Raw genomic sequence first — 16,385 nt, 5'->3', positions numbered from 1 at the left:
TGTGGTTGCTGGGATTTGAACTCAGGACCTTTTGGAAGAGCAGTTGGTGCTCTTACCCACTGAGCCATCTCTCCAGCCCCTTCATTTATTTTTATATCTTGTTTTCTTTATTTTGCTGCACATCATGAACATATTTCCGGTTGGTAAGGTAACAATCATCACCGCTTTTCTTGGCTACACAGTTGTTCACTGCTAATTTAAGTTTTGGATATTGTACTTTTTTGGATTATTTACTGGTTTGTTCAAAGGACATTTAAAGGGAGAGATGACCAGGGTAAGGAATGAGGGAAGTACACGAGCTCCTGAGCCCTTTCTGGGCTCAGAACATGCTCAACTATCTGGGGGTGCAGATGCTTGTTTTGATTTCTGGCCTCTAGAAATCTACTGTGATGTCTTCTAGACCTTGCACATATTGTCTAATGATATATTCTTACAGGTTCTATTTTCAATTCAAAGGCACATACTTTTTAGAAAGTGTTTTTGGTATTCATTGGCGAAGTACTTTTAGGGAAGTTTTAGCAACCCAGGATTCCAGCCTACAAAATATTTGAATATCCACTTCCTCATTTCCTACAAATTTCAACTCAACAAGCATAATGTATAACTGTACTATGATTCTTGCACCAGAACTAATATAAAAACTAACAAGATAAAAAAGAAAAACTCAGATTTTGTCTTTTCTCTAAAGTTACCAGAAATATTTAAAAAGAAAAGAAACTAGTACCTCGACTAGACTCCACAAGAAGTAGCTGTGATTTCAGCCTGTCAATTAGGGTTTGTTGAAACGACAGCTGTTCCTGTTGCTCGCGTATTCTTTGTTCATAGTCCTCAGTCTGCTGACAAAAACAACCCAAAAAAACAAAACAAAAAACCCAGTTAGCCTAATACTCAATGACAGATGCATTTACTTCTTCTATTAATAAGCACAGGAGCTGCCTATCCCACCCAGGTAACTGAAAAATCTATTTATGAGTTACTGACTCCATTATAGTTAGTATCAGTGACTTAAAACAATTAGAGCAATAGATAACTTAAAAAATAGATCTCATTTAAAGAAATTCCAGTCAAGAGTTTGACACTACTTTTTATTTTGTCTTTCAGTAAAGATAAAAATTATAATTTGAAATTTAATACCTGTAAATAAAAAAAAGCATGAGTGATAAAGTATGTGCTACATTAAAGTTATGCTTTAAAAATACAAACCAGTCTTAAAACAAAATTTTATGTCTTAAACACTGAAATTAATTTTTAGAGTATATAAAAAAAAAGAATAAGTGCCTAGACGTAAAGATTATAAAAGCCAAAGAAACAAATATAAATTCTAAAACTTTTGTGGCCAGATACGAGAATACCAGGGTTAATTTTTATTATATAAAAACTCTACTTATAGATTTTAAGAGGCATAATCCTCTCAAACTTTTATTCGATCTTGCTATTTTATTATGACTGTGAAAACTAAACAATGAAAATGACATGGATTAGACATACAGATATGCCAACCTTCAAACAAGATCTCAACATGTCATATCACAGTTACCTAATGAGTACATTCTTAAGAGCTGCACTAAGAAAGCACACATGGTATGAAAGTCTCTGATACTTTCTACAAATGACTAAATGTAAATTTTTCAAAACATGAAAAGGGTTCTAATAATTATAGCAGCATTTGTTATATACTAATGTTTGAACTTTTAATTGATTAAATCAAAAGTTCACAATTAATGAAGTTGTATTATTTTCAGGTCCCAAGTAAGCCTAAAGTTCTTTATCAATCAAAGATCTGTTCCTTATGTCTCAAATATAAATAAAAAAAATTAAAAAAACACACTAAATTTATTCAAATAAAAGACAGACTTTCATACATAGAACACTTATAACTGAGAAAGTGGGTAAGTAACTTGACTGGCATGTTAGCTTTGTATGTTACCTGGGAGCAGTCTTACATAATTTGACATTCCCTACAGCACTTCACAAACAATGTTAAATATATGCTGATTATTATAAACAGAAGAACGATTCAAGGATTAGTCTCAGCCTTTGAGAATTCAAGCCCTAGGTATCAAGCCCTAGATCCCAACAAAGTCTAATACAGAGCCCCGTTTCTCTTATTCTATTAACACATTGGCACCCAAGCTGCTGGAATGAGTGGGTAGACTGACTACAAGAAGGAGGCAAATGCATCAGCTAACTCCTAACACCTTAAAAATGTCCAGGCTACCTATGTTCTGAGGTGGGAGGATCAGCAAAAGACTATGGTCTTCCCTAGGTGCTTTATGCATTTACAACATTTGTGTTTCAAAGAACTTAAAATTCTTTATAACATAAACAAGTAATTTTAATTATAATTAAATTATAATTAATTAATATAATTATATTAATATTAATAATTATATTAATATTAATAATATATTAATAATTATTAATTATTATTAATTATTAATAATTAATTAATATAATTATAATTAATTAATTTTAATTATTACCCATTTTCCCACTATATCTAGGTGCATACAGCCTTGAGCAAGTAACCAGGTTAAAAAAAAATATCCCTAGCAAATTAGAGATAGGCTAAGAATAAGTGTCGAAATTATTCAACTTTTAGGCCATTCTTCATCTATTATGCACACTCCCCAACTTCTGTGAAGAAACCAAAACACCATGTATGTTCATTTGGAACCAACTCAGAACACTTCTGCCAATTAATTTTCATCTTCTTCTCTTCAGCCTAAAAACACACTTCAGCACATCTGTTTATATCGTATTATAACAAATAATGCTGAAATGTATTAAATAGCTGGGAAAGTTAATATAACAGGGGCCATTTCACATAAAAGTCTCGAGATGTTTCTTGAATCAAACAATAATGTATTATAAAACCAAGGCAAAAATATTTTTACATAAAAATTAATATGCTGAGAGTGTACTTGGGCAAATAGTGGAACACTGGTCCATGTTCTTCTGGAATTTTCATGGATTTATAGTATGCTAATCTGTCTACATGTCTGACAGGCAGGGGCTATTTTATTTGTTACTGTAATATCAAGTGTCACAGAGTGTCTGGCATATACTGAGATGTTCGGTGTATATTAGTCGAATAACAAGCTAATTAAATTGTTAATGAAATATCTAAGAAATTTATGTGCCTTCAAATATGACCTGAAGGAATGGAGGGGTAAATGGCCTTGTTTTTGATGCTTGAAACTAAGTAAAACATGTTTACTTTTTATTTTAAATCAAAAGATTATGTTCACTGCAAATAAACAAATAAATAGCATAAAATGTTTTTTTAAAAAAAAAAATCAGAAAACTGATGCACAGTCACATTATTTTAAAAGCTACTACAATTACAAAGCAAGTGCATTCCAGTACTATCAAAGACCCCACAAACAGAAAACTCACTAACAACCACATTGAAAATGTACAACAGTAATGTCTTGTCAACACTTCTGTACAGAGCACAGACATGACAGCTAAAACAGACAGAAGAGAAGATGCTTTTGACAGCCAGTGTGTGTGAATGATTCTTTGAGTCAGATGGCAGCAACAAGTTACCAACTAGGAGATCTGCATGACAACTAACCATCCATCTGTATCAAACACCATCTGGCCAAGATGACTCTGGCTTCTGTGTACTTGACACTCCTTCTAATTCCAAAGACTAGCAAAACAAGTGGTCTATCAGAATCTAAGAAGTAAACAGGTATATAGGTACTTGTGTCATAAAGGGTTGTGTGTTATTTCTTAGTGTTCATCAGCAAAGGAACATGATGGACATCAAATACATACTAATACATACCATCAATTTATCAAAAAAGGTCACTGAAATATTCTATAGACTATCATGAATAAAGCAAAAGCCTCATCCTAAGAATTGTTCTGAAGCTGGAGAGCTGGATCAGCAGTTAAGAGCAAATGTTTCTCTTGCAGAGGACTTGGATTAGGTTCCCAGCATTCACAGGGAAGTTCACAACCATCTGCATTGCTAGTTCCAGGGGATCCAATGCCCTCTTCTGGTCTCTGTAGGCATCAGGCATGCACTTGATGCACAGGCACATATGCAGGCAGAACATTCATATACATGAAATAAAAATAAATTAAAAAGAAGTGTTCTTTTATTAGAGCAATTTTTCAGTCTATTCTTTCAAAGCTAAGATATCATATTTCCAATAATTTTGGACATACAGCTGTTCAAGTTTTCATGAGTTTCATAAATATTAAGATCAGGTTCTGTTAATTGAATTTTTCTTGTTGCAGACATTGGATGCTCTAATTTTTCATATTTTCCAAGATGCTTACTTCCTATATTGGGAGAAAATTTCAAATGTCCTTAAATCATCTATAATATTCTACACTGGTCAAATATTATTTATCATCTTCAAGAACTAATCCCAACATTCTGAGAAAGTACAACGGCTTTCTTCCAGTGATTTTTACTAGGGAATTTAAAAAGTGTTGAGTGGATAAAACATACTTTCAATTTAAAAACATTTAAAACTGCTCCAAGATAGTAGATATAAGATCTTTATTGAAGGCTCTGCTTGTATAAAACTCTCTCAACAGGGAGCTTCACAGTTCATGAAGGAAAATAAATATTATTTATACCAAAATACAGAAGTTTAGACAAAAGCTAATAATTTATACACAATCTATTTTTAAATCCACCATAAAACTTTGGTAAATGGAGTTATCAATTTTACTTTCTTTTTTAAAATGTACAAGACAATATATTTTGTCTTACATGTAACTCTTTCTTCATTCTTCGTGTATTATTTTAATAAGCTTTCCACTCACCATTGACTAGAAACTAGGACTTAACTAGGATCCACTGAGCTGGAAATATCAGATTATCAATTTGACTATCTACTGCTAGTACTGTCATTTCTCAGCATAGTTAAATGGTAATGCAGGGGTGGGATGAGGGAAGGGGGAAGGATCACTCAATGCCAAGAGTTATAGCAAACATTCCATTCAACTGAAGCTCAGACTTCCTCTGGGCCATTTTGGGCTTCTGATGCCCGTAAGCAAACAGGTTAAGAAAGGAGGAACAGTGTTAGGTAGGGCGACTGATCCAATTACAACATGAGGAAATTGGGTTGCGTCTCCACAATGGAGGAAAGAAAGATTATGTCTGCAGTACAGGAGATCCTTTAGGGTGTCTCTTGGTGCTACCACGTCCTGTGATTAAAATCAACAGGAAACTACAACAGCCCCTTCAGCAAAGAAGGTATAGAACACACTCCATCAGGAAAAGAGCCAAGAGCTGTTGAGGTGCTTACCAAGGGTAGAGGAAATACAGAATGCGTAATAAAGGAAGGTAGTTATAAAGACCAGCTAAGTCCATGTGACTAGTTGTAGAAATGAAGATTATAGTTGACATGAGTGCTTTTTTCATATTTTGTAAAGAATGCATTTGTACAGATATTTGTATTTTTTACTCAGTTTCTTTATTATGTTATGTAACATCAATTAAGAAAATATCAATGGTTATCACATTTGAGATACTCGTAAGTTTGGGAATGTCCTGTGAGAAACATGGCCACCTATTCTAATTTGTAAGAAGTTGTTGTGGATAGGCCTGGTGCTGTTCTTGTGACTAATCTCCTAATGAATAAAGGAGCCAATACTGGGTGAGTAGGCCGGACTTCCGGGTTGAATGGAGGAAGAGAGGATGCAGAAGAGAGTTAGGCCCTTTTTGGAATGGGGACAGAAATGGTAAGATGTAGCTACTAGAGTTTCCTGCTATCATGGCAGATCCACAAGGATTCGCCATCAGAGGAATCAGATTTTAATAAGGTTTACAAGATTAGGTTTTAGTTGTTGGACCTAGAGACTGAGTTAACTATTGTTTCTGAACTGAGTTTGTGTTGCAGTTCCCTTCACACTTGTTTGGGTTCAAGAGAGAAGGTACGGCAAAGCGTGGGTTTGCCAGATGCGCACCACAAAGGCTGTAGGAAATTTGAAGCATGGGGTTGGTGTGGTAGCAACAGTCAGTGAGAACCTAGTGAGCTGGATGGAGAGATTGTGGAGTTCAGAGTCAGAATCTCCATGAGATAAAACAGGTGGGCCATTGCCCACCAGTGCATGGCTGGCCAGGCCACCAGGGCAGAGGCACAAGTACAGAACGTGCTGTGTATATAAATTTTTTAATATTTCCCCACAGCAAGTTGAAAGATATTTGATCACTCTGTGAACCCCAAGATTGGGTTATTTACTGAGAAAAAAAAAAAAACTTTTCTAGTTGTGGTGTGGCTCAGCCTTAGCCTTTAATCCCAAACAATGAAGATAAAGTTAGTTTGTAGAAGGCAGTACCCATGTTTGAAAGTGATGTCTAATTGAGTGGCAGACAAAGTGATGAATCAGAAAAAGATTTGTCAAAATAGGCTATGCCCAACTCTCACAAGAAGAGGAAAGAGAAGCAACATAAGAGCAAGCAGTGTAAAAGTACCCAAGGAGCTGAAGGGGTCTGCTATTATATTATATTATATTATATTATATTATATTATATTATATTATATTATAGGTGGAACAACAATATGAACTAATCAGTACCCCCAGAGCTTGTGTCTCTAGCTGCATATGTAGCAGAAGATGGCCTATTCGGCCATCATTGGGAAGAGAAGCCTCTTGTCCTTGCAAACTTTATATGCCCCAGTACAGGGGAATGCCAGTGCCAAGAAGTGGGAGTGGGTGGGTAGGGGAGCAGGGGCGGGGAGGGTATAGGGAACTTTCGGGATAGCATTTGAAATGTAAATAAAGAAAATATCTAATAAAAAAATGAAAAAAAAAGAGAGAGCAGAGTAGCGAGAAAAAGAAGAGAGGCAGTTTTACAGATATGGGTTGCAGAGAGAACAAGCTAGACACAGATAGACAGAAGAAGTCAGAGTAAGAGAAGGAACCAAAAGATCAGAACAGACTACTAAAGTATGAGGCTAAGCAGAGCAATTCAGGAGAAGCTCAGAGATGCCAGGTTGAATTTGTCAGCTTGGAGAGTCATTTGAGCCAGAACAGCTGAGTTGAATCAGCCAGCCAGATATCAGAAAAAACTAGGAAGGGGTGAGCTTATTCAGCAGTAAGTCTCAGAGGCTGAAAACATCTGAGTCCATATAGATTGTATGGAGGCTAGAAGCTTCTAGGACTAGGCCTAGGTTAGAGACAGGAAATAAGCCTCGGAGACAATTACTATAGGAGAATAAAAGCTACATTTACAATAAGGCATTTGTGGCTGGTTGTTTGAGGGCTAGGTATATCATGTTGTATTAATTATTACCTGGTTAAATACATAATGTTTGTGATGATATGGGCATGATTATGATCTGGTTATTGTTTTCATTTGGAAATTAATCACAGCATAAGAAGATATGATTGTGTCTGGTTGACAAGGAGTGGACTTGTGATGGCTATTCTTTATTGTCAACTTGACTACACTGGAATTAACTAATCCCAGAAATGGAAGGGTGTATCTGTGAGTGATATTTGCTTAATCTGAAGTGGGAAGATCCACTTCTAATCTGGATATATGATGCAGGAAGACACATTTAAACAGTCAGCTCTTGTGAGGTAGAAATAACCATCTCTGAACCACACCTTCCGGGGGAAGCCTATATAAGGATATGGAAGAACAATGCTTTTGCTCTTTGCTTGCTTGCTCTGGCTTCACTATCAAGTCCATTCCTTCACTGGCATTAGCACCTACTTATTCAGAGTTCTAGTGTATACTGAAGACCAGGTGAGGCATATGCTTCATGTAATGAACAACTTACTAGATTACTGGACCTTCTGTTCATAGGTAGTCATTGTTGTATTAGCTGGACTACAGCTTGTAAGTCATTCTGTGTATTTATTCTATAAGTTTTGTTACTCTAGAAAACCCAGACCAAATCATTTTATAATCCAATTTTGTTTACCCCAGCACCACCTTTAAGATCTTGGTTTCTACAAGAAATAAAAATAAGCCTGGTATGGTGGTGTAGACATTTAATCCTAGCATTGGGGAGGCAGAGGCAGGCAGATTTGAGTTCAAGATCAGCCAGGGCTACATAGTGAGACCTTGTTTCAAAAATAAGTAATATCTAAAAATAGTATCTAAAAATAATCTTTACTGGATGATCAAAAATGGCAAATATAAAATACTGGTATATATTAACCTTTTTTAAAAAAATGTTAGATCTCTTAAATAACAAGTAACAAAGAAATATCTACATACTACTTAGTATTGTGGAAGCTGTACCACTGAAGTCTCCACTAGGTTAGTGGAGTTTGGATCACAGTAGAGTGCTCTCCAAGGGCAATGTTTTGTGGACTAGTCAGGGTAAAAAGTCCACTTAGACCGCAAACTGGTAAAATGACCAATGTGTAACTTTAGTCTGGGAGAATCAAAGGCATGTCCTCCAAACCAGGAGATCTGTAGACAGAAAAATGGGTGCAGGATTATCTAGAACCTTGAGAGCCCAACTTCCACCACAGAGTGTATAAAAGACATGGACCAAAGACGATTGATTCTTATGCTTCAAAGTTTTTATTTGCCCTGCTGGGTTTTAGATTTAGTCAGAACCTGTTATCCCCCTTTTAATTTCCCACTGATCCCTTCTAGAATGGCAGTGTCTATCCTATACTTGTCTTATCATAGATTTTTAACATTTTTTTATTTTATGTGTAAAGGTGTTTTGCCTGCCATCTATTATGTGTATCATGTGCGTGGTGGCCACAAGGGCCTGAAGAGGGCATCATCACTTAGGTCATCTGCAACTGGAGAAACAGAAGGTTGTGAGCTGCCATGTGAGTGCTGGGAAGCTAACTCTGGCCCTCTGGAAGAGCAGCAAGTGCTCTTAACTAAACTATTAACCTACCTCTCCAGCTCCTCATCTTCAATATATAACTTGTTTGATTTTTTTTTTTTTTTAGGCTAACAACTGGTAAAAATGTGTTACAGGATGAACTACACCTTGAGTCGCAACTATATCTGACTGAGATACTTAAGCAAGACTTTGTACTTAAGTTTTTTAAATCTGGGGTGCTGCGCAGCTCTGAGCATGGGTGCTGCACCTGCAACATGAATCACCAGCAGCAGTTGGCCAATTCGGCCAAGATCCAGTGCTTTGAGTGGGTCTACCCCATTATCTACTCCAGCTACTGGCTGCTTGAGTGCATAGAGCACTCCCAGTGATCTGAGAGCATGCCATTGCTGTTGACGATGAAATCTGATGCATGGCTGTGATCGAAGATGGTGGTGGCCCCTGGCGCCCTCTGAGAGATTGCTGGGCAGCTCTAAGAAGCTTTGGAGACCCATGGAGGCTCTGAGGGGAGACGCGGTGGCAGAAGAGGACTCTGCAGAGGTTGCAGGACCCTTGAACAACTGGAAAATGGTAGATCCTATAGGAAGATGCTTTTAAAAAGTGGACATGTGAAACTGGAAGGAGCAGAGCCTCTCACGCAGAGGAGAATGGCAAAAAGCAGACTGGGCAATGACAGGTATGGAAGCAATACAGGAACAAGGCCTCAGACAAAGCACATGGTATTACTGAATGAGGAGAGCTCTGTTGATGACTGTGGCCTGTGTTACCACCGAAGGCCACGTGGAAGCCCTTGATCTCTGCTGCCACCTGAAGCCATGTTGATGCCTGTGGCCTGTGCTGCCACTGAGGGACATGATGGTGTCTGTGGCCTGTGCTGTGACCATAGATATGGGCCATGTGGATGTCCATGTTTGTACTGCCACTGGAGGCCACGTGGATGTCCGTGGTCCATGCTGTCACCAGAGACCATGTGAAGTCCATGGTCTGTGCTGCTGCTGACTGTGAAAGGCAGGACGCTTCTTCTGCGGTGGTAGTGGTGACTGCAGACTCACAGTTGAGACTGAGAGACATAGAAGGTCTCTGTGCCAATCTCTTCACTACCTCTCTCACCTCTCCAAAAGAAACAGTCTCGAGAGGAAGCTATGTCAGAGAACTCTTAATAACTGTGATAGGGACGCTGAAGTTAGCCCTTCACAGTTGATGGTTCCTGGTGGGGGTGGGGAAGGACTCAGTGTTAACATTTTCAGGGGCTGGCCACTGGGAGTCTGACCATGCTCCACTGAAAACATAGGCACCCAAAATTCACTTGGTCTCTTTCTTTCTATCTTTTTATTCTGGGGGGAGGGGCACAGGTTGAGAGGTGGACCTGAGAGGACTGGGAAGTGAATGGAATGGGATACATTATATAAAAATCCCAATCAATCAATAAAAATATTGTGTTGGATATTAAAAAAGATTGAATTAGATTATAATGCATCAAGTCTTTGTGGATAGGAAGTTATATGTCATACATGAATTTGGGGGTATGGAGAGCAGGGGCAGAATGGCATGTTTTGAATGTGTTGTGCAAAATTCATGTTGAAAAGTAAGAACAAATACTGTTTATTCTTCATGGAAGATGCAGTAAATAGAAGCCTGTTTCAATGGACACTGGCCCTTGTAAGACATTTAGAGATGTCTAAAAGTTTTAACAAAACATTTCTGAGGATTAAAATATGAGAGAAAAATGTGAAGATATTTTTAATTATAAGGAACAGGAAATTATTTTATGGCTCAAGAACTGAGAAGTAAGACTTAAAGCAGGAACCACCAGTAATTATTTTAATACCTGTAGCTTCAACAGAAAATAATAGAATGAAATGTTTTATCTACTCTACACAGAGAATATATTGAGGAATAAAAGCAAAAGAAGTAGAGTGTTAAATAATGAGGTTATTGACACCTTACGTACATTAAAGCATTTTTTTTCTTCTTGGTTATAAAGCTTTTAATGGTATTAAACACATATTTAATAAAAATACTTTAAGCTGTATTTTAATTTTTATTTTATGTGTATGAGTGTTTTACTTGCACATACGTATGTGTACCACATGTGTGCCTGGAACCTGAAGAGGTCAGAAAGAATATCAGATACCCTGAAATTGGAGCCATAGAAAGTTGTAAGCTGCTCTGTGGGTTCTGGCAATTGAACCTAGGTCACCTGAAGAGCAATAAATGTTCTTAACTGCTGAGCTATGTCTCCAGCCCTCATGAAAGTACTTTATATTTATATTTTGAAGCAGGGTCTTTAGCCCAGGTTGCCTCAAACACACTATGTAGCCAAGGATAACCTGAAACTCATCTTCTGGCCTCCACTTCCTGAGCGCTAGCATCACAGGCATATAATACCACACCCTGTTTATGAACTGCTAGAGACTGAACCTAGGCCCTTGTTTATGACAGTAAACTATTCTCCCACCTAAGCTACATCTGTAGTCCATAGAGGTACTTTGTACAGAGTGGTACCCATAATAAAGTGCTTCTTTGCTTCAGATGAGTTAGTACTAGCCATTACAAATGATTACTTTTTGTAGTATACTAATAGGAAGCACTGGAGAATATCTGTGATTTAAAAAAAAAAATCAAAACCAAAAATCTTATTTGTGGCCTTTACCTTCACTGGTTACTTAGAAAATTGGATGACTTTAAATATCATGCATTAGTCACCTTTCCTATCAGTATACATATATAAAAAACAACTTATGGAACAGCACCTGAGAAATCCTTGAATTAGTAAGATTGTTTCCTTTATATGCAAGCCTGTGAATTATTCTTTAATAAACACTAAAAAAAGGATACATTTTATTTTACATATTTCTTTTCAAAAACGAGGTTAATATCTTCTGATTATATAATGAAAAGTAGAGGTCCACTGTAGGGCATTTTCCTTAGCCCAATATTTATGTTTTATAAATTTACAAAGTTCAAATGTTCTGTTTTATTACTGATTCTTCTCTTGGAATTAGTGAGTTGGATTGGTAATTAATAGAACAAATGGCCACATGTGAAAGTCTCCAAAATGCTAAAATATACCTGTTGGTAACAGCCTTGACTGAGAAACCTAGAAGCAAGCTGACCCTTGGTACACCAAATGAGAGGGAAATGATCTGCATGACAGACATTTCCACCCCAAGGATCTGGGACTGTGCTATTTCTTCAGACTTCAGGCTTGTTCTGTTCCCATGTATTTTTCTAGCCATACCTCCTTGCCATTGCTCTCCAGGAAGTGTTCTACCTCCTTAAACCATTCTAGCTACCAGCTTTTATGACTTGAGAAGACAGGGGATCCTAACCATCAATATATACTAAGCTGATGCTACAGTCTTTTCACTCTTACATTCTATGTCTAAATTTTTTTCTTTCCCTTTATAAAGAGCTCAGACATTCTTCAGCTTTTGTTCTTAGAAGCATCTTTCTAGTTTTAAGCTCATGTCTCAGGGCACATAAGTTATATCGCTTCTTTGGTACTTTTATTTATTTTATTCTCAACCCTTTAATTTAGCATCTCAGTGTATAAGTACCACTTAACTCTGTATCTTATCTACTGATTTTTATTCAGCTGCTGGAAAAAGACCAACAAATAAATAAACTGTTACTACGAAAAACTCAAAATAATTTGCATGTAACTTTTTTTTTCTTCTTACCCAATGCTATTTCAGTATTTTACCTTTAGATGACAATCCCTCTTTCTTCTACATTCACATTTTTTCACTTGTGCATGTGTGTGTGTTTTGTTTTGTGCTCTCCCAGTTTTGAGACATTATCTGCTTTCTATTGCTAGTTGATTCTAATCTAAGCTCTGAATTACCAAAAGCAAACTGACTGGTTGCCTTCCTCTTACCTTCTTTCTTGTTCTTTAACTATCTTCTGCTCTCTATGCTAGACTCAGTACTGAACAAAACAAAGCTTCAACCCTCTCACACCTCATAGGGACTTCACTTTGTCAGTAGACAAATATGTAAAAATAATAAGTACAACAAAAACCTCTCTCTCTCTTTCTCTCTTACACACACACACACACACACACACACACACACACACACACTTGATAAAATGTGAAAGTAATACATCTTTCTGAAAAACAAAAAAAGCAAGTAGAGCTCAAAGAATAGTAGAGACTACTTTTAAATTTAAGAAATGCCTTGAGGAGGTGGCATCTGAGGAGAGACCTGAAGGAAGCAAGGAAACAAACCATGGCGCTATGTAAAGGAAAGCTACTTCAGAAATAGCAATTGTAAAGGCCTTAAGGAAAGAATATGATTTGAAAAATTTCAGAAGACATGTGTAGTAGGAAGACTGTTAGGGAATAGAGTGGCAAAAGAAAAAAATATCTATGTGTGGTTAGGATATATGGGTCTCAGAACTAAAATCTCAAAAAGCCAACAAGGTCACACTTCTTAATCCTTCTAATCCTTTCAAATAGTCCTACTCCCTGGTAACTAAGGATTCAAATAAATGAGCTTGTGTGTTGGGGGGAGGGGCGGGGGGAGGCTTCTTATTTAAACCACCACAGTTTTTAACACAGAACTCCTTGTAGGCCTACAGAACTGAACTTATACCTATTCATTAGATGGTCCTCCACATGTTCTATAGGTCTAAACCTAATCATAGAATCAAATTATGTATCTTACTTCTTCATACCCAAACTCTACCTTCTTCACCACTGATTTCAGTTATCAGCATTAAAGTAGTCATTATAAAGTCATTCTAGAATCTATTACCATCATCTTCATAAGTGACCTACATCAGGTGCCACTTGCTTTCATGTGTATGTGTGCCTGTAGAGGCTGCCTGAGGCTGATGCTGAGAGTTTCTTCAATCACTCTCCACCTTATTCATTCTCCCAATTGAGCCTTAGAGGCTGCTTCCAATGTGGCTAGTATGGTTATGTGGCTTGTTCTGAAGATTTCCTATCTCTGCCTATCAAATGCTGGAATTACAAGCAGATCAACATGCTCACCCAACATTTACATGGGTTCTGGGAAATCAAATCTGGTCCTCATGGTTTAATGGCAAGCACTTTAAACCACCGAGCTATCTCTCTAGTTCCTCAAGAAAATTTTTAATCAAAGAAAACAATGTAAGATCCCCTATCTCCAACTGTCAGTGGAGGAATAAGCTATTATTCCTCCTAGTAGATCTGTGACTGTTATTTTCATAAAGGCTTACTTGCAAAATTGGTCCTTTGATATTTCTTGGGAAAATGGCCTTTAAAACCATTCCTATGTGGTAAGACTGTAACTGCTGTCTCAGCTTATTTAGACAGTATAATAACACTTACAGTGGATCTACTTTTCCTGAGTTTGGACTTTTGGTTGACACAGTATCTATGAGGATAGCTCTGAATTTAAAAATAACAACAAAACCCAAATAACTGTGAATCTTTAGTGGAATTCCTTATACTTCCCACACATGTGACAAAATTTGTAAAGCTAGAGGGAAGAAAGTACACAGGAAGACTGAGCACAGATTTCTCTAGACTCTTTTTCTCCATAAATGCTTTGGTTATGAATTTTTGGTACATCTCTGTAAATACTTACCATGTTCCATTCTATTTTAGCTGTCATAAAGAATGGAAGATGATAATAACAAATTTAGTTCCAGGATACATTAAGACTTGAATCTTCCTGTTACCCAAATAACAATTAAAAAACAAATAAACAAACAAACAAACCAGAAACAAAAAACAAAGAAGCAATGAAAAACTGAGGAGCCGTGATAAACTTCTCTTAATCATAAAATGACCTTTATAGTAATTTTTTTCTTATATGAAAGTAAATTATGATATTTAAAAGCTACACAGAGAGAAACAATGTTCTATTTTACTTAATCATAATCATGTAAAATTAACCCAGCAAATAAACCTTTCCCATATGATACAAAATGGTTTTTTAAAAGGTAACAAAAATCTCAATGTTGATTCATCACTACACTCTTCTGTTTTAATAATTATAGTTTTCCAAATAGTTTCCAACCATCTAATATTCTCAGTTCTCAGCCTCAATTTAACAGAATATTAACCAATTTTCAAATCCCAAACCACACACCTTTTGCTGTAGCTCTCTTACTGCTGAATCTCTATCCATGCATGCCTGTCGGAAGGCTTCATATGCTCTATTGAGTTGCTCACCAATGTTTTTATCCATTCCTCTTTGTCCTGTAGCATCACTATAAAGGATGGTAGGAATGCCAGCTCTGGAAAATATCAGAACAGCTTAGATAGTTATTAAGTTACATACATTTTTAGAACTGTTCCCTGAAAAGAGCCCTATAAACACAGCACCAGGTAATATGAAGGTTTACAAAACTATAAAAATTTTCACCTGAAATCATGACATGAAATATGAAATTTACAATGTTAAGTAAAATTGTCTTTGCTAATATTGCAATTCATAAATCATTGTCCAGTTCATAAAAATGCTGTTTTGGAAAAAGGTAGGAACCTGTAAATGTCATCTAAAAATGGAGAAATATAAAAAATCATTTAATTATTAACACTTTAGTATAGAAATGTATAACGTGATTAGTAATGGGAGAAGGGACTTCTCTTTACTAAATGGACAGTTACTCCTACTTAGAAGGTGAATTCTTGCTACACTAAATTAGAGCAAAACTAAATAGATAATAAATGTTTGTGGACGGAATTCACACTGTTGTTATCACAGAGCAATTAAAAAGTGTGAAAATGCTCTTATTTTAGAACAAAATCTAGAGAGAGCTGCTGTTGGATTGTACATTAAAAAAAAAGAAAAGAAAATTCACATCCCTTCAGCCTCAACTCTACTACCTATTAGTTGCCTAACTTCCCTGCTGCTTCTGAACTACAGATGATTGTCTCAGAGGAGGTAATTTGGTTCTCTCATCTCAGTTTGCCTAACATCTCTAATACATTCCTTGGCACTGTGCAGAGAGCTCCTTAATGATTCTGACTCTTCCTGTGCAGTTACAAAAAATAAAAATACAACCCAGACTTTTTTTTTTTTTTTTTTTAGAATTTTCTTAAAGCCACAGAATAGATACATTTCTCTATTGGTTTTAAGGGTAGCAAATAATTTCTTTGGGGGAAATTTTTATAAACCTCAATTAAAATTTTAAAACACTTATTTTATGTGTATTTGTACACGTGTTCATACGCATGTGTCACAACACATATGTAGAGGTCAGAGGACAACTTTTGGGACTCTGTTCTTTTTCACTATGTAAATTCTTTGCATTAAATATTTAAATCATATTTAAATATAATTCACATAAAATAAAATCTAACATTTTCACATATATATGTGGGCATTTAAAATATATTTCTATGTGGCAGAACTGGTACAATTTTGTGAATATTTATTTTCCGTGACAGTAACACTGAACCTGTTAAAAGCTATCATCAATTCCTCACCTCATCCATGTCTTAGCAAGTAATTGGTCAATTTAAATGAATTTGTCTCTTTGTAACTATATATATGAAATGATAATGGTTGTGGATGTGGATTTAGGTCAGTGGTACAGTGCTAATCTAACATATCCAGGACCCTAGTTAAATTCATAATTATCATAAAATGA

General features: G+C 36.3%; 1 protein-coding gene across 3 annotated transcripts in view; it reads right to left on the bottom strand.

The window, feature by feature from the left end:
* The window catches only part of Tank (TRAF family member associated NFKB activator), a 62,405-nt gene that overhangs the window by 28,728 nt on the left and 17,292 nt on the right, over positions 1 to 16,385 (bottom strand). The window contains exons 2-3 of one of the 3 annotated variants that reach the window (XM_029536714.1): positions 14,879 to 15,026; positions 725 to 836 (exon numbers count right to left, since the gene is read on the bottom strand). In XM_029536714.1, the coding sequence (XP_029392574.1) occupies positions 725 to 836; positions 14,879 to 14,977 (211 nt within the window). In that variant the 5' untranslated portion in view covers positions 14,978 to 15,026. Of the gene's footprint in view, positions 1 to 724; positions 837 to 14,371; positions 14,414 to 14,878; positions 15,027 to 16,385 lie in introns of those variants that run through there. The other 2 variants (XM_021193271.2, XM_029536715.1) reach the window with 2 other exon arrangements.

Source organism: Mus pahari, chromosome 3 (genome assembly GCF_900095145.1).
Source record: "Mus pahari chromosome 3, PAHARI_EIJ_v1.1, whole genome shotgun sequence".
NCBI lineage: Eukaryota > Metazoa > Chordata > Mammalia > Rodentia > Muridae > Mus > Mus pahari.
The sequence above is the reverse complement of the archived record's forward strand: the minus strand, read 5'-3'. Positions and strand labels throughout refer to the sequence as shown.